General features: G+C 30.4%; 2 protein-coding genes and 1 long non-coding RNA gene across 7 annotated transcripts in view; all 3 read left to right on the top strand.

Moving 5' to 3' along the window:
• The first annotated feature begins 4,279 nt into the window (after positions 1–4,279).
• Positions 4,280–22,491, top strand: part of LOC123203307 (chlorophyllide a oxygenase, chloroplastic-like) — a 57,569-nt gene continuing 39,357 nt past the window's right edge. For 3 of the 5 annotated variants that reach the window (XM_044619629.1, XR_006499274.1, XR_006499273.1), the window contains exons 1-2: positions 4,280–4,511; positions 5,216–5,451. In XM_044619629.1, the coding sequence (XP_044475564.1) occupies positions 4,463–4,511; positions 5,216–5,451 (285 nt within the window). In that variant the 5' untranslated portion in view covers positions 4,280–4,462. Of the gene's footprint in view, positions 4,512–5,215; positions 5,452–5,721; positions 5,827–6,037; positions 6,314–6,400; positions 6,429–6,457; positions 6,869–22,491 lie in introns of those variants that run through there. The other 2 variants (XR_006499276.1, XR_006499277.1) reach the window with 2 other exon arrangements.
• Positions 7,697–8,712, top strand: LOC123203310. The gene is made up of 2 exons (XR_006499279.1): positions 7,697–8,075; positions 8,223–8,712. It is a non-coding gene; the product is annotated as an uncharacterized LOC123203310 (long non-coding RNA).
• LOC123203304 lies at positions 14,836–18,139 on the top strand. The gene is made up of 4 exons (XM_044619626.1): positions 14,836–15,049; positions 15,192–15,848; positions 16,016–16,580; positions 16,743–18,139. Exons 1-3 carry the CDS (start codon positions 14,918–14,920, stop codon positions 16,538–16,540), a joined length of 1,314 nt encoding a protein of 437 aa, XP_044475561.1. The 5' UTR covers positions 14,836–14,917; the 3' UTR covers positions 16,541–16,580; positions 16,743–18,139.

Raw genomic sequence — 22,491 nt, 5'->3', positions numbered from 1 at the left:
AAAATAACACTTAATCAAATAATAACATATTATATGTATATCTATTTATATTCTCAAAAATATATATACATAACATTTTTCTTTTATTAATCCGTATCAAATGGCATTGTAGTTCCATTTTTATCTCTTTTACTTTGTCTATTATTAATATGACATGTTAATTTTTTATTTTACTTTTTATTATCATAGGGTGAGAATTGGGCAAATAGGATGCTGCAATTCAAGTCAATTTTCACCATCTTAGATACTATTTAGGTCAAATCATACCTTTTCAAATGTAATTTAGCGAAGATCGCACCAAATCAATATTGATTTGGTTATTTATTTTATTTCTTTTTTTTTTTTCAATTAAAGATAAAAATCTAGGTGGCTAATTCCTAAGTTGGTGAAGGAAATTGATTCCTAAGTTGTTATTAACCGTAATATATATATTGTAAAAATAAATTTATATACAATTATAATAAATATTAATGATGAAGAATTATCAAATTATTAGATTATTTTAAATTATAAAAAAATAATATTTAGTTATATAATAATATATTATTATTAGTACCAAAATTATCCAAACTGTGGAAATATAGTTCTGCCAAAGTGAGAAATAGTTTCTATCAAACTTTGGCAAGTGGAAATATATTTTTGAACCAACTAAATTGTGTGTATATATATATATTTTTTACAAAAAGTCCCCTATTCTGCTGTCAGTCCTTGTTCAGGACATGGAAAAGATACTGGACAGTCATTGCCTGGTAACTTTGGCTAATTCTAATTTTTTAAAATAAACTTATTAAAATTAAATAATAATAATTTAATAAATTCCCGTATAATTAATATTTACACTTTTTAACATTTACGTTTTCTATATTTTTTTAGAAATATGGTTCATATCTGTTTCAGTGCTTCTGCATTATCCATGCTTCTTGGGCGTGAGGTATAGGTGATAAACTCCACATGTATCCATCCATCAAGTGCAATTAATTTCTTCCAAGGAGTGGATTCCAGCAAAGGTTCAAATTCCGTCAGAGAGTATTTCAAGAGTAAACTCTTGATTTATATGATATCATGATTGTGAAATTAATCACTAGAATCAAGATTTCACTTATTTGGTATAATCAGTCTGCTCTAAAAAACGATTTACTGAAGAAAAAAATAAGTTTGTTTGGAGTGTGGGTAACCAAAAATCCCGTGGACTTAGCCCTCAGGGGGCTGTGGAAACCAGAGGAAGCACTAATGTATAATCAATAGGCTTCTGAAGAGCTGGTAAGTAAACTTGGTTAGAAATATGGGCAGCTTCTGGGAAGCCAACTTCCAGCCACAAGAACAAATCCTCTTAAAGGCCGACTAACGAATTGGTAATAGTTGCCAAGCAGATAAAACAATTTCTATTTCTTTCTAAATAGTTTCTCTGTTTATCTCTTTCTTTATTTTATATATAAATTTTTGGAGGAAAAGACCCCTCCCATCCCAATTCTCTATTTTAGGTTTTATCTATGATTTTGAATTTAAATGGATTTATTTATTTTATGTACACATGTCAAATAGTTCACAAAATTTTAGCCCAGTCCAACCCAACCTGATATTTTACATAATTTATTCAAAAATTAATAAATAAATAAAATAATAATTATGATATAAAAGATTATTTAAAAAAAAAATTGAAAAAAAAGGCTTGGTCCTAAGTATATAGGGTCGGATCGCAAGCCTTATGTATATTGTTTTGAAATATTCTTATCTTTTTCACTCTGTCCATTATTACCATGCCACATCAATTTTTTTTTTTTTAATTTTTTGTTATCATATGGTGAGAACTAAGCAAGCAACACATGACATGGTGAAATTTGATCAAAATGCAATTCAAGCCAAATTTCGCCATCTTAGATCTTATTCAAGTTAAATCGAACCATTTCAAATACAATCTAATCGAAATTGTGTCTAATCAATATTGTTTTGACTATATAATTTTTTTAATTAAAAATAAAGATCAAACTGGTTAATTCATAAGTGAAGGATACATGATTTGTTTATATGTTAGAATGTAATTGATATTAATTGTATCATATATATATATATATATATATATATATATATATATATAATTATAATAAGCATAAATTTGAATATTAATAGAGACGGATTGATTTGAAAATTTTGAATTAACCCCTTTGTATGAAAAATGAATATACCTCGTTTAGTTTTGAAAAATAACTAGTATAATATAATTATAATATCAAAATAATTCTTAAAATTTCACACGGTTTATTCTTAAATTTCATAATTTCTTAATTAATAATTTATATATTTATTTTTATTCGATTTTAACCCTTATGTATTATATCTTAGGTCTACCACTAGATATCAATGGTAATAAATCACTGAGTTATTAGATAATTTTAAATTATGAAAAAAAATAATACTTAATTACATGGTGATATATTATTATTAATGCTAAAATTAATATTAATTATAGATACACATAATGTTTTTACATTAATATATATGCAAAAATATTTATTCCGATATTTTTGCATTGTCTATGCTTCTTATCAGCCAAGTGCAATTAACTTTGTCCAAAGAGTGGATGGATTCCAAACACAAAATAGTAAAGGTCAAATCTCTTTTAATAATATTTCAAAATTAAACTCTCGATTTTTAACAAAGTAATTGTAAAGTTGATCATTAAAATTAGGATTTTACTTATTTGATGTGATCAATCCATCTTAAAAGAGGATCCAATTTAAGTAAATTTTCTCATTATAAAAATATAAAAAAAAAGCTCAAACTTATTTGGAGCATTGGTAACCAAAAATCCCATGGACTCAGCCCTCGGGGGGGAAAGCAGCAACCTTCGTCGGCTGCAGTCCAAGCCAATAAAATAATTTCTATTTCTCCCTAAATAGTTTTTTGCCTTGGCCTCTGCTTGCTCTGGCCCTGTTTTTTAAACTATTGGTGGGCTGCTGCTTCTCTTTTCACTTCTCAAGTTTTTCGATCTTCATCTCTTCGCTTTCACCGGCAGCGCTCTTATTCTTGGAAGGAAGAAAAGATGGAAGTGAAAGAGGAAGGAAAAGGGTGAAAGTGATAAATTTAATATGCAAAAAACTATTTTAAAATTTTGTTAATTTAATTGTGGGAAAAAGTTTTTAAATAAATCACTGCATATACAAATTAAATGCAATAACTATTGATGCAATCATCATAAGCAATTGATTTACACAATTGAGGGATTGCATAAGATAGACATTTGTGACATAAGATGTTTACATTCACTAATTTGTCATCTTTCTCATTGTTTATTCTTTTTGGCTAATGGATTTATTCCCACTTAAAGATTATACTTTTTTCAAGTTTTTATCATCTATCTTATAAAAATTTAAATATTTACTCATCTATTAAATTTTGTTATTAAAATTAAAGATAAAAATATTATTTAATTAAAAATATTTAAAAAATTAAAAATTTATCATATTAAATTTTAAAATGTGATAATTTTTTTTATTTTAGTTTTAAAATATTAATTTCTTTTCATTTAGTGTTTTCATATTTTTTTCATAAACAGCCGTCTCCCAAATTTTTAAAAATTTTAGTTTACCCTCACTTCAACTTTAGGTTACTCCTCTCTCAGTTTCCATTTACAGTCTTCAACTTCAGAGTTATTTTAAATTTAAATAAATTTATTTATGATATGTAAAGATTAACATAGTTGCCGGATAATTATTGTGACATATGATTTGACCATGACTTTTCCATTGTTTTAAAAAGCCGAGATTCCCAAATTTGATAAAAAATTAAGTAAGGATAAGAAACTACTCAAAAACTTCTTTCAAAGTCCCACAAAGCGATAGATAAAGATATCCCAATAATCCGAGGTGGCAAGAATTCAGATATCTGGGATCCGCAAGTTTGGACGTACTCTCTCCGTAAGGGGTAGGATTAGATTCAAATTGAATAGAGTTTAATTTAAACTCTACTCATTTTACATATAATTAAATTTAAACTCAATTTAAATAAATTTGAACTCAATTTGTTTCAAGCGTGAGCTCAATTTGATTCTATTTGAGTTTGAATTTTTAACAAATTTATTAATAAAATAATATTATTTTAATACATATCGATCAAAATAATAATATTTTATATTAAAATTTTTAATGTATGAGTTGAACGAGCTAAACAATTCAAAGTTTGAGTTTGAAAATATTGAAATTATAGACTTAAACTTAAAATCATTTAAAATTAGTTTATTTTAAATTTATTTAAATCGGGTTTAAACATGATTCGGATCTAATCCTACAAGAGAGTATGTGAATGTCCAACAAGACACTAGTGCCACCGAAGTGTCCATGCCTGTCCACGTGGCATACGATGGCAGGCCAACTGCGATCGCGGCCAACACCAGCCTCTTATCAGCAAATTTGGTTACATTTTTTTTCTCTCCCTCCCTCTTCACTCTGCGTACAGTTCAAACGCCATGAGCACTGCTGCTACTGCTGCTTTTCTGTCTCTTCCAATCTCGCTGTGTAGGCCATCCAAGATTAACACTAGAAAGGCTTTTGCTTTTGTTTTTTTATATTGGTTTGTTCATATGGGTAGTTTTTATTTTTGGAGAATAACTTTGTTTTGGTGGTTGATTTGTTAGTTGAATTTGCTGTTTGTTTGAGGTGTTCATCGTTGAAAAGATGTATAAGGGTTTTTATTTGTTTGTAGCTTTCTGGTAATTTTTTTTTCATCTGGGTAGTTTGGAGAGGAACTTAGTTTGGGTGGTCTATATGATTCGAATTTGATTTGTTTATATGATAGGTTTATCTAGGTTGCTGCTAGATTTGTTGGAATTCTTGATAGGTTTACTCGGTGCTTTTAATTTGGTGGTTTATTGATATGGACCAAGGTTAAGCTTATTGAATTGTTGTTTCAATTGTGACTTAGAAGTGGCACAACATTTACAGAGTATAAATCCCTCCTTTTGCTCTTGCTTTTGTTCTATTAACTTATATGCATTACTGCAAGGCGTAAAAAAAAATGTGCTGCATATGTTTTTGAGCAAATCATGCATTTATCAAAAAGAGAAAGGAGCTTTTCATAATTTTGTTGGCTTAAAGTTTACCATAATAAGAGAAATCTGTATGTGGTTAAAGTTTATCAAAGAAAGCATGATAGAATTCCTATGCAGTTACTGGAAATAACATTTTTGTTTAGTTATATTAAAATTGGCGTGGGTTTATAGGTGTTCAAGGAGGATTCAGGGTATTAGCTGTAATTGTGGGGGACAGTGGCTTAGTAGATAAGAAGAATGGATGGAGCACACTATTCAATCTGGAGGATCCAAGGTCTAAAGTCCCTCAATGTAAAGGAAAGTTTTTGGATGTGAACCAAGCGCTTGAAGTAGCTAAGTATGATATTCAGTACTGTGATTGGAAGGCTCGACAATGTGTGCTCACAATTATGCTTCTCCATGAGAAGGTCTCTGCTATTCCTGGCCATTCTTGATTAATAACATTTTTTCTGCTACTGTTTGATTCTTAAGATTATGGAGGTATTATATTTCTTTATCTTCATAAATTATGGATATGAGCTTTACACCTGAACGGTATGGTCAAACAAAAGCAGCATATTCTCAGAACTTGAATAACAGTGATAGCTCGGTTGATTTTGTCTTCACACTATATTGAACATTTGGGAGTTCTGATTGCTTCCTTAAGATGATATGCACTTTTATAGACCATGATGTAGGTTGTTGAAGTTCTAAACCCTCTGGCACACGATTACAAGTCCATTGGCACAATTAGGAAAGAGCTTGCTGAGTTGCAAGAAGAACTGTCTCTGGTTCATAATGAGGTCTGGAAAGTCAACAATTGTTGATATACCATGTTACTTAAATGTACTTTAACAATTTCTGCTAATCTGAATTCTGTGACTTGGGTAGATTGAAATTCTTTCCATTTAATTAATCAAACCTAGATGTGACAATTAAAGGCTAAAAAGACGCCCAACATATATGGAATTTATAACTGCCATCTCATAGCCAATTTTCCGTGAACAAAAACAGGTTCATATATCTGAAGCAAGGGTTGCCACTGCTTTGGATGAACTAGCTCACATGGAAACATTGGTTAATGATGGGCTGTTACAAGATAGAAACACCTCAGAATTTGATCAAAGTTGCTCTTCTCCTTGTACTTCTATGCAATAGCTGGATATCATTACAGCGAAGTTGCCCCGGAAAAGGTTGAATGTCTCTGGTCCAGTTCAATCTTATCATCCTCAATTGAAAAACTTCTTGTATCATGTTGCTTTTTCCTCCAATCTTAAGGATGATACTATGGTAAGTCCTTCAAAATTATAATTTTAAGTGAAAGAAATACTTGATCTGCAATTTTCATGTCCTAAAACTACCATGATTGTCTTCTAGTGAACTGAAGCAAGTTGAATAACTGCGTGTTAGCACTCATATATACATTTCCCGCAGCAAAAGAGGAAGCAAAAAAGGGAAGACTCTTAGCTCTTGGAAAAGGACCAGGAGACCATTGCTCTAATGCAAAATCAGCCACAGAAAATATGGAGACGTGGCAAAATAAAGGAAAAAGAAAAAGAAGTAACGGTGGAAAAATTTAAAAAGGGAGCAGGTGCCACAGAAGATGCATAGATGCAACATTTAGGGGAAGGTGGGGAGAGAGTGGTTCTCTAGGAAGCTGAGCTTATACAGCGGGGACTCAACTGAGTTTTTGTGAATCTCTTTGTGTGACTAACCTATTACTGGAATTGTAATTTTTGGCTAGCAGTTGTAATCAAACATAGTCTGGGAAAATAGTCATTGTATTGAAGAATTTATTTTGTAAACTCCACCAAGAAATATTCAATACAATACATATTTTCATCATCTGCTTTAATAGTGTTACATTTCTTTTTCTCTATTCCATTGCTTGTATGCCCTTGCTGCTGTTGTGAATGTTTTGCTGGAAATTGTGGAGAGTGCAGAGGAGATTGCCCAGAAAAGGTTCTGCAGTCAGCTTTAGGCCCAGGTATCCATCACTGCAGTTCCACTGTCTTTGTTTTATTTCATTAGTTATTTAATTTTTTTAATAGCTGTGTTACTTCGCTATCAATATATTGATGCACTTTAACAAATTTCATACTTGATGCTTTTGAGCAGGAGCAGGGTGGTTGTGATGTATTGTCCAAAACTTTTACCTGTGGATATTCTTACATGTATCTTACCGTCTATGTTTCAGATTCCAATTGAATGCTTTGAGGAACCATGGGTTATCTTTCATGGCAAAGATGGGAAGCCTGGATTTGTCCAGGATACATGTGCACATAGAGTCTATAGTGACTAATACAGGTAGAAAATGAATATTGCTGACTCTTGAAAAATGTTTTGCTGATAAATGTAAGGGTGGGAATACACGACAGATGGAAAATGTGAGAAAATGCCATCTACAAGATTGCTTCATGTGAAGATAAAATCAGTGCCATGTTTCGAAAAAGAGGAAATGACTCGGGTTTGGCCTGGTGATGAGGCTCCAACTGCCAACCTTTCTTCTTTATTACCTCCTTCAGGATTTGAAATTCATGCTGAGGTGTGCTTTGATGGAATTGAAATTGTTTCATATATTGTGGTTACAAGATTCACATCAATCATGCTTGCATGGTCTTTTATAAGAGTTTGTATCTTCTCTTATCTCTCATGTTCTTGAATGACAGATCGTTATGGAACTTCCAATTGAACACGGGGCTACTTCTGGATAACCTTTTAGATCGTTATGGTATGGATTTGGCCCGGTGATGATGCTCCAATGGCCAACCTTCCTTCTTTATTACCTCCTTCAGGATTTGAAATCCATGCCGAGGTGTACTTTAATGGAATTGAAATTGTTTCATATCTGGTGGTTACAAGTTTCACATCAATCATGCTTGCATGATCTTTTGTGAGAGTTTGTATTTTATCTTTTCTCCCATGTCCTTGGATGACAGATCGTTATGGAACTCTTAATTGAACATGGGCTACTTCTGGATAACCTTTTAGATCTAGCACATGCTCCATTTACCCACACTTCTACCTTTGCCAAGGGCTGGGTTGTTCCCAGGTTAGTTCTTTCAAATTTAAATTGAATGATCTTCAATTTGATTTTAAAATTGTTAAAAAAAAGTTTATGCATTTGGAGATATATGCCCAAATTTCTGAACGAACTTTCTTTATTTTATGTCATCCATGGCATTGGATTCATGTTCAGCTTGGTGAAGTTTTTAACAGCTGCATCTGGCCTCCAAGGATACTGGGACACTCATCCAATGGATATGGAATTTTGACCTCCATGATCAACCATGGGGATTCCAAAACCTGGAAAGTCGGAAGGACAGATTACCAGACAGTGTTCAACACATCTTCATCAACTTCATGTCTGCTTACCTTCATCGAGGAAGAAAACAAGGTTGTCATATAGAATGTCAATGGACTTCGCTTCTGTTTAAAAGCACATCCCCTCAGCTCAATGCTTGTAGGGGCATTTTGCAGAACAGGAAAACATTGTTTTCTCTGGCCTATCCTTTCGCCCAAGTAGGGGTTCTGGGTTGGTTTAACAAGAATAAAACTCACCCATATGTATCCTTTTGCCTAATGTGAAGGTTGGTTGGGTTCTGGGATACTATGATCAGATTTATAGCTACTGTACCAATTACATCAATGTTTCGTTTTATATAGTCTTACTATTTGATTCTAAGTTAATTAATTTAATTTTTTTTTCACACGAGTGAACATATTACTCAAACCTTTGGCATTTTATGAAGGATTCTTTCACTTAATCACTTTAGCTAACCTTTAGAGGCATGAGTATCATGCGAGAAAATTTTCTTAAGAAAAGCACAACTCAAAAGATAATATTTGTTTATTCTTTTCTTGCAGCGAAAAAGGGCTCAAAGATACCATATATGTTTAATGTTTACCGTTTTCTAAAAACAATATTTGAAAATAATAAGAGTAACAATATGTTTAGTATTATTTTTTATAATAAATATGAAATATTGTGGTATAATAGACCATCATAATATATAAATTCTATGGCTTTAAAAATTAGATTAGATCAATTGATCTAATCGGTTAAACCATCAATCGTTAACAAAATTGATTTAATATATATAAAATCAAATTTGATTCGTCAATATTAAAAATTGATTTTTTAAAAAATTTATTATAAAAATTTCAATCAAGATTTTATTTATTATATTTGAATATATATATATATATATAATATCAAACTAAACTTATTTTAATGTTAAATAAGTCGAATTATATATTTAATCATAAGTTATACAAAAATTCATCGATTAATTAATTCGATCACAGATAAAACCAAATCGCCTTCTCTATCAGATTGATATCCAATCCGATTATAAAAACATTGATAAATTCTTTCTATATTTAATGTTTTTAATGTCTTGGTTATTTATTAGATTTATAGTTGTTTTAATTGTATTAGAAAATTAAAATAACGTGAATAAGTATTACATATTTTTACAAAATGAAATATAATAAAAACTTTAGGTGAGCAACATACCATAAAGAAATCGAAATCATTTAATATTCAAATTTTAGTTTTGGTTCTTACCTAAAACCAATTAAGCTAAGGTACATTCCAACTTTAATTTTTGTGATAAACAATCCAAGGGTTGTTGAAACACCTTTAATTAATATTCCTCATTGATAAGGTCTCGACTCCATCACTAAAATAGAAATTTTGAGTACTTAAGATTGTTGTCAACTAAGAAACACGAAAACATTGGCAGGGGATAGCTTCCAAGTTTTTGAAAGATTTCAGAAACGAAAACACTCCAACACTTGTATAAAACATGTTGGGAATGTTTCCAAAAATATATAAAATTTTGAAACTAGTTTTTTTTTCGAAAACACGTCTCTTCTAATTGAACAAGAAAACTAGAAGATTTTTCTTCTTAAATCTGAAATCCCTACCTTTGCAATATATGTTATCTTTTCTAATTATGTAACACGTTTTCCTTTACAACTTCTTAGATTTTCACTTATTTCTAGATCTTTTCTTTGAATTTCATAAGTATTTTATTAAACCCATTTTTACCAACTTCTTAGGGTGCGTTTGATTGACGGTTTTTAAGTTTACCTTGGTAATCTATCTTTTATTCCCTTGTTTGGTTTATCAGTAATAAAATATTACAGTAATCTTCTATTACCAATGCTGACGTGACAGGTAATATAGGTGGTAATCTGATTACCACATTCACCTTAAGTATTTAAAAATTACTGGGGTAATCTTGAGTTTATTATAGAAAAATTATTATTTATTAATTTTTTGAGATAAAAATAAATTTATTTTAAATTAATATAACAAATAATATAAAAAATATTTAAAAATAATTATATTTAAAGGCATTTAAGCAAAATAATTTATTAGTAATATTTTATTACCTTTAACCAAACACAATAATTATTTATACCTATCAAATTTTATCAAACATAGTAATCATTTATACTCAGTAATCTTTTAAGTAATCTATCTTCAAGGTAATCTTTATATTTTAGTAATCAAACATTACCCAAACCAAACACCCCCTTAGGGATGTTTGATTCAAGTACTCAAAAATTATTTTAATATTCTATATTTTATTATTCATATTACTTTGTTTGATTTACCAAATAATAAAATATTTTGGTAATCAAATACTACTAATGGTGATGGGACGATTAATATAAGAAATAATTTGACCACCTCTACTTGATATTAAAATATTACCAATGTAATATGATTTTATTATAATTTTATCTGAACTTATTAATTTTTAAGACAAAAATACCCTAATTTTCATTTAATATAACAAGAAACATAAAAAGTATTTTAGAATAACTATACTTAAGGATATTTAAATAAAATAATAATTTAATATTATTTTATTTTGTCAAATAAAATATAATAATTATTTATACTTATTTTTGTAAAATTAATAATAATTTATACCTAACAATGTTTAAAATAATCTATTTTCGTTATAATCTTTTATTTTCGGGGCCAAAAAGACTTATTCCCACCCAAGGTTTGCTGCATTAACAAAGTTGAATCCGTTAAATTTCAAAAACTCAAATATCCATCCGTGAGCTATTATTGTTAATCTTTTCTGTTATTTTAGGGTTTAAACTACTGATTTATCCTTTCTTAGTGTAATGACTAAAATACCCTCATTAATTAATTTAGTTAAAAGTATTAATTTCAACTATTTAATTTAGTAATTGAATGTAAATTATTGATTTACCCTTAATAATGTAATGTCCAAATTATATAAGGGACTCAGCATTCTTTTATTTTCTTAAATTCATTATCCCAAGTGATTTTTCAAATAAAGTGAGCAGAACAACTGGTGAAATAAGCTAACAAGAACACAACAGTAGTATGTAAATGCTTTTGTGCATAATCTGCAGCTCAACGACCTCCATGTCCATCATATATTGCAAAATGTGTACGTCTACAAAATAAAACATTATGAATGTACTTATCACAACAAAACCAAACTATAAGCAATATAATGAAAAAAAAAAAAAAAGACAAACAAAATCTCAAACTGTCAGGAGAATCGGTGTAGGCCTCTGCCATGACAACCCGAGCGTCCTCCATAGTGTGACTCGACCCTCCATGTTCAACCGCATCAACTTCTATTTCAATAAACGATCCTGAATTTCCAACATTTTCAATTGAAGTTGAAGTTATATTTGCGTTTATGCTGCTGGCTCTCGCTTTCAATCATTTTGGAGTAGTGTTTTCGTTCAATGAAAGAAAAAGGTGTATGCAAACAAAGATGATGGGAAATGTGGTGTTTTGATGCATCGGAATTAATTTTGATTTGGAAGGGAATTTGAAAGGGCTTTGGATTTGGTAAGAAAGTTGGTAGGAGATTTTATTTTGATTCAGAAATAAATTTTAAAATTTTAAAATTTGGAAGTATAACGGTTTGTATTGTAATAATATATATATTAAAAGTTAAATTTTTATTACATTATAAATTATCCATTTTACTATTGCTTCAATTTACAAGTGAGTATTTAAGTTGTCAAAACTTAGCAGATGAAATTTTGTCAATACATCAAACCTTTGGTAAGAATAAATCTTTCCACCTATTTTTTGTGATAAAAGATTATTCGAATCAATCTCACTCTTAATTTATACAAAAAAATAAGACCCTACTTTTGATCAGAAGGTTGGTGTAGAGGTGGTGGGTTCATCGTAAGATAACAGGCGAGCTTTCCAATTCTCCTTGCTTGACCTTCAATTCCTCTTGCATGTGTCTACATATTCAGGCAAATGTAAAATTCTCCATGAATATGAATGTTGGATTTATTTGTTTTGGTTAAATTTTTATCCTTAAGTTTAATTTTGTATCTACATAGATACACAATAAAACTATACGTATATGTTTTTAATATATAATTTAAATATACAGATGATGTATCATTATGTGATTAAAAAATTTTGAATTAAAGATAAAGTAATACTCAATTACATGATGACATATTATTTGTATGAGAAAAAAGATAATTTTCTACCCAAGTTTTAGTCTAAATTTAAAATCATACCCATAACAGATTAAAAACTCAAACACCCACCCATGGGCTAATACAGTCCAAATTTTCAATTAGAAGTAAGGGTAAAATAATAATTTTACCCATAAGCCCTAAAACCTAAAAAATTTATATAATTTTCCCCCTTAGTTTAAAAAACTCACGTTTACCCCTTATGATTAAACTTTGAAAAATTAACTTTTTCTCCTTTCCAAATTTCATCTCCAATGGCTTAGGGAACCAATCGACAATCAAGAAGAAGTGAAGGTCTTCTCTAACGAAGGACAACCCTTTATCGTCCAGATCTAGATGACAAAGTGTCATCCAAATCGGGAAGACTCGACGAAGGATGATGAAGTTTGGATGACACGACGAAGGACGATGCATTGTCGTTGCTTCTGGACGATAATCGTCGTCCTTCATTGAGTCTTTTAGATAAGGAAGGACAACGCTTTGTCATCTTTTGTTGTCTCATGTGGATGATTGTTCTTCGTCATCCTTCGTAGTTAGATTTGGAAGATGGGTAAAAAATACTGATTGTCAATCGAAATGATGGTGGCCGGAGAAGGAAACAAACCCTAGAGGTAAAATCTAAACTTTTCAAACTTTGAGAATTGGGTTAAAGTAATAGTTTTTAAAACCTAGGGAAAATGATATACGTTTCAAAGTTTTAGGGTTTATAGGTAAAGTGATGATTTTACCCGTGCCTCTAACTGAAAATTTGGATGACAATTAATCAATAGGTGGGTGTTTGGGTTTTTTATTTATCGTGGGTATAATTTTAAGATTAGACTAAAATTAGGGTGGAAAATATTCCTTTTCCCTTTGTATAAATAAATTATGCACAAAAAATGTGTACACATAACATTGCTCATAGCTATATTTATGTCAAAATACTTATCAGGTTTAATTTTTAATTAATTTAATAATTAAATGTAATATTTGTTTGAATTCTTTTATTCAAAAATTTATATATAGATAAATATTTAGGAAATTAATTAAATTACCCGAAATTGAGGGATGCAAACAAAATTGCCCAAACTTTTTAACTTTAAACAAAACTGCCTTATTTCATTGTGAAGGCGAAAATACTCTTCATGAAAAAATGAAGAAAATGACAGTTTCGTTCCCAGCCACACGAAATCGCATGCTCTCTAGTCAATTTTCTCGGGCGAATTTGACAACGTTTTTGGCAATGAAAAGATTAGTAAAACAAACTTTGTCATGTTTTAATGCATTTTAGTGTAAGATTTAGTCGATTATATGTGACATTTGGGTGTTTAGAGTTAGGGTTTCGAATTAAAATATTTGTTGAAATTGTTTGATTTGTCAGTGTTTTGACTAATTTTCTTAGGGTTTTTGTGTTAGATTAGTTGTAGAGTTAAGTGTTGATGAAATGGTGTTTGAAAAATGAAATTTGGGAGGTGAAATCTCACTATACAAAATCGACAATCACCACGTGAAGTTTTTGTTCACCACATGAATTCGTGTAGTGATATTTCTTAAAGACGGAGAGATTTTGTGCATTTTTCAAACTTTTTGGATCATACGAATTCGAGTGGTTTAGGGCCAAAGTGTGAGTTTTAAAACAGTGAATTGTGTGGTGGGGTAGAATTGTAATTTTGTAAAATTGGTTGACATGTGAATTCGTGTGGTAGGGTGCAAATTACGATTTTTCAAAGTTTTCCATCACACAAATTTGCGTGGTGGGTGTTAGGGGTAGAATGAAATTTTTTAAAATTTTGGGTGTTTTTTGATATTTTTCATATGAGGGGCAAATTAAAATTTTTTTATTTTAAGATTTTTTTTATATGTAGAATTCGAATTCGAATTCGAATTCTGTTTTTTTTTTCATAATGCATTTATGTTAAGAATTGAATTATTTTTAATATAAAATTGATGTAATTGCAATTTAATTTTTTTTATAGAAAGCTCGACAAAAAAGAAAAAGGGATGAGAGAAAAGGTGAAATGAGATTCCCTATTGAAAAACACTTCAAGGCTTAAGTTATTACGCATGGATATAGAGATGTAAGAACTGTGATTAAGAAAATATTGACAGAGCAACAGTTACAAATGTTTCGGCGTATCTATTTTGGACACCTTCTTGACCTTAAGGATAGTCAATTTAGTAGAGTGTTAATACACTTCTTCATCCTAACAGTGGTAAATAAGACAAACTCGGATGATGAGTTATAGTTTAGAGTTAATAAGGATGACGTCAGGTTCAATCCGTACGAGTTTGCCATTATGACAAACCTTCGATTTAAAAAGTCTCACATGTTTCTGCTCTGCCAATTACGCATTCCAATTCCCATGCTTAGAACTAATAATTGTGAGTCAATGCCCTAATATGAAGACTTTTTCACAGGGAGGTTTAAGAACACCAAAATTAAATAAGGTGCAAAAAACAAAGAAGATCAATGCAGAGTCTTTATGGAAGGATGACGTTAACTCCACAATCCAACACATGTTTACAAATATGGTATTTATTCACAACTGATGTTTAAAATTTCAGGGACCTTGATATTAATTCATATCGTTAAGCTTAAAATACCCTTTTGTTTTTTCATTTTACACTTTTGTCTCCTTTAACACGTGCTAACCCAATATTTTGTGTTTGGTAGGTTGGTTTCGACAACACAGAGGATCTGAAACTCTCTGAATTCCCTGAATTCAAAGAAAAAATTTGGAAATCTGAAGTTCCGGATGGCTTATTTTATAATTTAAAGTCGTTGGTTTTGGACACATTTTTGGAATCATCAAGTGCAATTCCATCTTGTGTGTTAAGTAACTTAAAAAATCTTGAAACACTGGAAGTAAGAAGTTCTGATGCGCTGAAACAAGTGTTTGATACAGAAAGACCACTAAATGTAAATGGACATGCTTTAAAGAGAAGTCATAAAGATGTTTTAAACTTGAACAATTTGAAGTCTCTTAAAGTGCACAATTGTAATGGACTGAGATATATATTTACACCGTCCATCATCCTAGGCCTTGTTCAACTTCAGGATATAGAAGTAAAAAACTGTGCTTTGATTGAAGAAATCATCAGGAAAGGAAGAGAAAATTATGCAGAGATTGATAAAATTTTTATCCCCCAACTGAACTCCATCAGTCTTGAGTCATTGCCAAGCTTGACAAGATTCTGTTCAGGAATTAATAGTTTGGCTTGTCCGTCCTTGAAAAGTATTAGAGTAGCCAGATGTCCAGAGATTGAGACATTCGTTTTTGCTGATATGAAGCACCAATCAGACCATATTGCACCTCTCTTCTGTGAAAAGGCTTGTTTATTAGAAACTCTTTTCCTCACAATTTTATTTTTTCGCATTTTATTATCTTTTGTATTTACTATATTATTACTGTTATCTACGCTAATTAGATATTCACTTGTTATGTATGCATAGTTGAAAGTGATAGTTTTTTTATTTTAATATATGTTAATTTGCAGGTTGCTTTTCCAAGGGTGGAGGAGATAATACTCTTACACTTGGGTAAGTTGCAGTTGATCTGGCACAACCAACTCCATGGAGATTCTTTTTGCAAATTAAAAGAAGTGAGGGTTGAATTTTGTGAAAATTTGGTGACTATTATTCCATCTAATAGTACTCAAAGACTTCTTACCTTTCAGAATCTAGAAACATTAACTGTTGAGAACTGTTGGAATATAAAAAGTTTGTTTCCAGTTTCCATAGCTACTAGTCTTTTGCAACTCAAAAGACTTATGCTATACTCTTGCAGTTTGGAGGAAATTGTATCGAAGGGGAAAGTTGGTTTGGCACCTAGATTTTTGTTTCCTCAATTAACGTGTCTAAAACTTGACAATTTACCAGAGCTCAAACATTTCTACATGGGGTCTTATACAGCAGAGTGGTCAATGCTAAAGGAATTGCTTGTATACCAATGTGAGAAGTTAAAAGCATATGCTTTACATGGAGAGAGCCAACCTGCCCTATTTTCGTTTGAAAAGATATAACTTCTCTTATTGCCACTAAAACTATTGCATAGTCAAGAAGGTTTTTCTTTTCTCTCTTAAAGTAGACAGATATTCTCCCTAGTATATTTTCATTTTATAGCTTTTCAATTTGTTTCAACCACTTATGATTTCATATGAAGTAACTAATGAAACAGACTGCTGCTTGTTGGTCACATGTTTTCACTTGTTTATCGATTTTCAGGTCATAACCAATTTGGAAGCATTGGGTTTAAATGCTGATAACGTTACATCCTCATGTCTTGACCGTATTCTAGCTAGGAGCTTTGGGAAACTTAAATTTCTTGGACTTGGTCGTTTAGGTGATGATTCAGTAGGATTACAGTTTGGTCTCCTTCAAAAATTGCACAATTTGGTAGAACTCGGTCTATCTGATTGTACATTCCAAGAACTACTCCCATATGAAAGATGTACAAGGAAACAAAATTCCCAGATTGAAACATTTTTCCAAAATCTTCAAACTTTGAGTGTATGGAGATGTCATCATTTGACATATTTGATGTCATCCTCATACACTTGCTTAAAAAACATAAGGCATTTGGAAGTCTATAGTTGTAATAGATTGGTAAATATACTAGCATGCTCAGCAACAAGAACTCTTGTCCAAATCACAACAATCAAGATCAAAGAATGCGAGTTAGTAATAGAGGTTATAGCAACTGAGTCTGAGATAGAGACAACAAAAGAGAAGATTGTTTTTGGCAAATTGGAAACATTGAAGCTTCATTGTTTGAAAAGCCTAACATGCTTTTGCTCTACCAAATATGCTTTCCAATTTCCATGCATAGAACAAGTGATTGTGACTCAATGCCCTAGTTTGAAGATTTTTTCTCGTGGAGGTTTAAGCACACCAAAACTAAAGAAGGTACAACGACTAGAGATTATTGATGTAGAATATTTTTGGAAGGGTGACCTTAATTCCACTATCCAACACGTGTGGGATTTGTGTGTCTTAAACTTTTACTTGAAGGGCATAATTGTAATTTATTAAAGCAGGGTTAATATTCATTTCTTGGTAAGGTAAAAAATATTCATCTAGAGGCTTAGATATTTCTCCAACTTTGTATATAAAAAACCAGAGTTATTTGAATCAGTGAAATTCGATATGTTGAGTGTATCTTAAGTATTTTGAGGGTAAATGAGTCTTTTTGGCTTTAAAGCCGGTCTTGTAATATTGTGAATAAGTCATGGGCATTATTGGTTCTGATATTTTTAGCCAAACATATAAAAGTAGTGTTTTATTTTAGTTATTTTGCTTTTTGCGCATTCGATAAGTTCTTCTATTTCTAGTTTAGTCGTCTCTTTAGGTTTTGTTTGGTTTTTCAATTTGTTGATTCCAGTTTGTTTGGTAAGAAATTTTTGGCTTCTCTTTATTGGTTCCTTCTTTGTTAGGGTTAATGGTTTACTAATCTTGTTGATTTGGATAAATTATTATATAAACTTTGTACTTGGACATTATATTAGTGGATTGATTAGAGGAATACCTCTGTTTTGGATGTAGAATTTCGTTTATGAAATCCAAACTAAGTAAATATTGTTGTGTTTTGATTCTTGTTATGAACTTATTAATATTGTTTGATTTGGTAAATCTTGCACTAAAATTTCAACAAGATAGAATTCTACTAATTGTTTATTTATTCTTCTTTGGTAGCGTTTGTGGTATTGTGAGAAAACTATATGTTTTCTTATATTGGATGTTGTAATATTTTGTTTTTTTAGTTGATTCGATGAGAAGATCTTCTTTGTTTTGGATGTAAGACTTTGTTTAAAAAATTCGAACTAAGTAAATATCTTTTGTGCAATATTTCTTTATGCTTTTAATAATTTTTTGCATGTTATAATTACTGAATTTATTAATTTTAAAAGAAACCAACAAATGGTATCATAATTTATCCAAAAAAAAATGTAGATATTTCTTTTTTTCGGTATTTTGTTTTTTCTTGTGTTCTTTGTTGTCTTGATTTCTTTGCTTTTGGAAAAGAACATATATATTATTATGATTAAAACAATGGGTTAAACAACGGTTAATTCAAAAGATTTGATGGAAAATGTGACTTTAATATGTGGAGAAATAAAATTTATATTGTCTTAGTTCACAAAAAGTGTGTTAGGGCTCTAGATGGTAAAGAGACTCTTTCATATAACATGTTTTCTTCTGCGAAGATTGGGAGACTTGAAATCACCTACTTAATGTTTTCGCACGCATGCCTTCTTTTATGTTATTTTGTAAGTAAAAGATAAGTGATGTGGGGGACTAATGAGTCCGTCAACTGGGATGATGCATGAGGAGGGACTAGTGATTGTCATGTTTTAATTCTTATCCATGCCATGTATTTTCATATATAGTGCACATTTTATGATGATATGGATTTCATTATATTATAAACATTTAGGGAAATTAATTAAATTACCCATATTTCATGGGTTATAAAAAGTTTACTTATAATTTTGTGGCTTAAACGAAAATATCCAGATTTTAAAGGATTTAAACAAAAATGTCTTAAATATCCAAAAAAAATACTAAAACTACCATTTCTTTATTTTATATAAATTATATCTTTTCCTTTATCCATTAACATATACAATTTTACTCATTTTCAGAGAAAGATTTTTAAAGAGAGAAAAAGTTTGTGATCGTGATTTTGAGCAAAAAGAAAAAAGTTCGTAATATCAAGGTATTTATATGTATTATAATTTCAATCATTAATATTTTTATTGATAATGCAATTATATGTGGTGTTTTATATAATAACTTAGAGTTGTGTGTAAAAATTAAAATGATAAAAAATTATTGGGGGTATTTTGTAATTATAATAGTAAGGGGTGAAATGATATTTTATAATAAAAAGTATTAAAGATATTAGATAATATTTAGGGGTAAAATGATATATTACAACAAAGGGTGTTTGAGATATTAGATAATATTTGGGGATAAAGTAATATTTTCAAAAATTAGTATCAAATTATTCAAAGTATGTTCACAATATGTACTAGAATTATGGAATAGGTGTAATTGTACAATAAAAATAAAATCACAAAAATAGAACTTATTAATAAAGTAATATAACTAGAGGTGTCGATGGACCGAGCTAGGCTGGCTCAGGCTCGGCCAATTGGGCTAATCAACTGGGCCGGGCCCAAAGCCCAAACAATAATAGGCTTTTGGGTCAGACCGACCCATTAATATATAAAGGCCCAAGGCCCGACCTATATAAAAATGAGTTTTAAATGGGCCGGGCCAGACTTTAAATATTTTTAAAAAATTATTTAAAATTTTTAAACACAAATTATTTTTCAAATTATAAAACATAAATAAATATATACTATGATAATATTCAAACGGATTGAATTCATTCAATACTTGATCTATTTGTAATATTTTATAATAACTAAATTAAAATAAAAATAAAATTATAAACACAAAGAATTATTATTTATGAATTTAGATATTTTCTGAAAGATAATTAATGAGAGAAAATGAGGTTGAAAATATAATGAAATAATTGAGATTGAGAGATTTGTAAATGAAAGTGAAAATGAAAAAAAATTGAATAGGTTTATATAAAAAAAATTAATTAAAATTTTTTTTTTAAAAAATGAAGGCCAAGGCTTCTATTAGCTCTCTTCTATCTAACAAGGCTTTTGCCGCAACGCAAAAAGATACACAAGGTAGAGCTTCTGCCAGCAAAAATAAAAAAATATATTTTTAAACAGTATCGTGTCGGGTCGGGCCAACCCATGGGTCTAATATTAAAGCTCTAAGCCCAGCCTAACACTCTACAATGTCGATTGGGTTTTATCATGCCCGAGCTTTTTTTCGTGATTTGGGCCAGACCTCTATTTGGCCCGCCCAATTGACGTGTCTAAATGTAACACAAATTTTTAAATAGTATTTTTGGTTATATTATTTATGTTGATTATATATTTCATTGTAGGATTAATCCAAATGACGAGATATGCTTCAATTAGATAGGGGGAATGGATAGAAATGGGTGACAACGTAATAAAATATGTTAGAGGTAATAAGAAATTGATTAAAATTTCAGAGCACACGATATTCAAGAAATTAATCCAAATGGTGAACGAAAAGTGTAACATAGATTGGAGGGTAAAAAACATTCAGATAAGTATGAAACCAAGACATCTTGACAACAACATCCTTATTAAAATTTCAAATGATGAAGATGTTGAGGTTTTTAATAGTCTATCTAACCTCTTTAAAGAATATGTTCCAATTTTTGTAATAACTACACTTAATGATGATAGCTATGAGGTTCAACAAGCAAATGCAGGTTTACAAGATGATGAGTCAAACAGTTATCCACAAGATCATGAGATTGGTTTAGGAGTTCAAACTATCAAAATCAATCCAAAACAAGAATTTTTTGAGGAAAACTTTACATACTTAAATGATGTTCATATTGATGTATTATATAGTGTAAAGAATTTGTTCGTGGCAACAAAGAAATTTTTTTAGATTTGAGTGAATCTGATAGGAAGGTTTGCATGATATTCCCATTAAGGAACCGAAATTCGAAGAGAAGACACATGATAATGAAGATATTAGAGGTACAAGTAGTTTCTCGCAAACAAATCTTGATGACGAGAATGTTTGTATTGATATATTTCATTGGTTACCCAAATTTTATGAGCAGCCATCCGTATCCACATTCACAAGCCAAGGAGTGCAAAGAGATGGTAATTCTCTAAAAATTGGTACATTGTTTCTAAGTAAACAACATGTCATTGATGTAGTAACTCGAGATGCTTTTAAGAAAATATATCAGTTTAAAGTGCACAAGTCAAACACAACCAGATGAGAGGTTAAATGTCATAATCAACAATGCAATTGGCGTGCATAGGCAAACGAGGTGGGAGAAAGTGACAGTTTCAAACTATGTCATTTGGATAGCTAGCACACATGTTCTAGAGGTCAAATATTACCTCATCATAGGCAAACAGACTCTGAGCTTTAAGACAAATTTTGAGGACAAGATTTATATTAGTTGATCATGTGTATTGACTAAAGAGATCACTGTATATATCGTCGACCGATATAAAATTGATATATCATATGCACAAGTATGATAAGCGAGAAATTGGACACTTTAATCATTCAGGGACACACTAGTAGAGTTATTTATGTTACTGCCAAAATATTGTTATAATTTAGTAAGTTGTAATCCGAGGACTGTGACACATATACTAACAGATAAGCAAAAACAATTCAAATACTTTTACATGATATTGGGTTGTAGTATCCGTACATTCTAATAATATATTTGTTCAGTCATTTGTATTGATGTTACCTTCTTAAATGGTAGATATTTAGACCAATTATTTATCGTTGTTGCATTAGATGGTAATAATAAGATATATCCATTAGGTTTTGACATTTGTCCCAAAAAAGATCATGACACATGGTATCGGTTTTTAATAAAGTTGAAGAATTGTTTGGGTGAGGTATCTCATTTAGCAATAATTTCAGATCGATATGTTAGTATTTTCTTTGTAATGGTTGAAGTCTTCCTAGGTGTTCCTGGTGACTCTTGTTGTCATCACCTTCATTGTAACATGCGATCTAAGTACAAAAAGAATGCAAAAGTCGTGTAGTTGTATTGAAAAGTAGCTAAGGCATATACAGAGTATAAATTTTGAGAGATAATGAAGTCATTGTCCCCATATGCACCTTATCCTTTGTACAAGTCAATCGATATAAGATAAGATTGTCTCATCGAGCCAATGTATCATCAAAATAACGAATGGAGAAATCTAATCCAGTGACAAGCAAATCGTCTGATGTGCGCTTTGTGGCGAAGGGCACAACAGATGGCTTTGATGATATGCGTTTGATGGCAAAGGTCGTAACAAGAGGGCGTTGACAAGGGTGGGCTCAATGACAATAGGTTGAACAAGAGTCTTGATATGAGGTA

The sequence above is a fragment of the Mangifera indica genome, chromosome 19 (genome assembly GCF_011075055.1).
Source record: "Mangifera indica cultivar Alphonso chromosome 19, CATAS_Mindica_2.1, whole genome shotgun sequence".
Classification (NCBI taxonomy): Eukaryota; Viridiplantae; Streptophyta; class Magnoliopsida; order Sapindales; family Anacardiaceae; genus Mangifera; species Mangifera indica.
The sequence above is the reverse complement of the archived record's forward strand: the minus strand, read 5'-3'. Positions and strand labels throughout refer to the sequence as shown.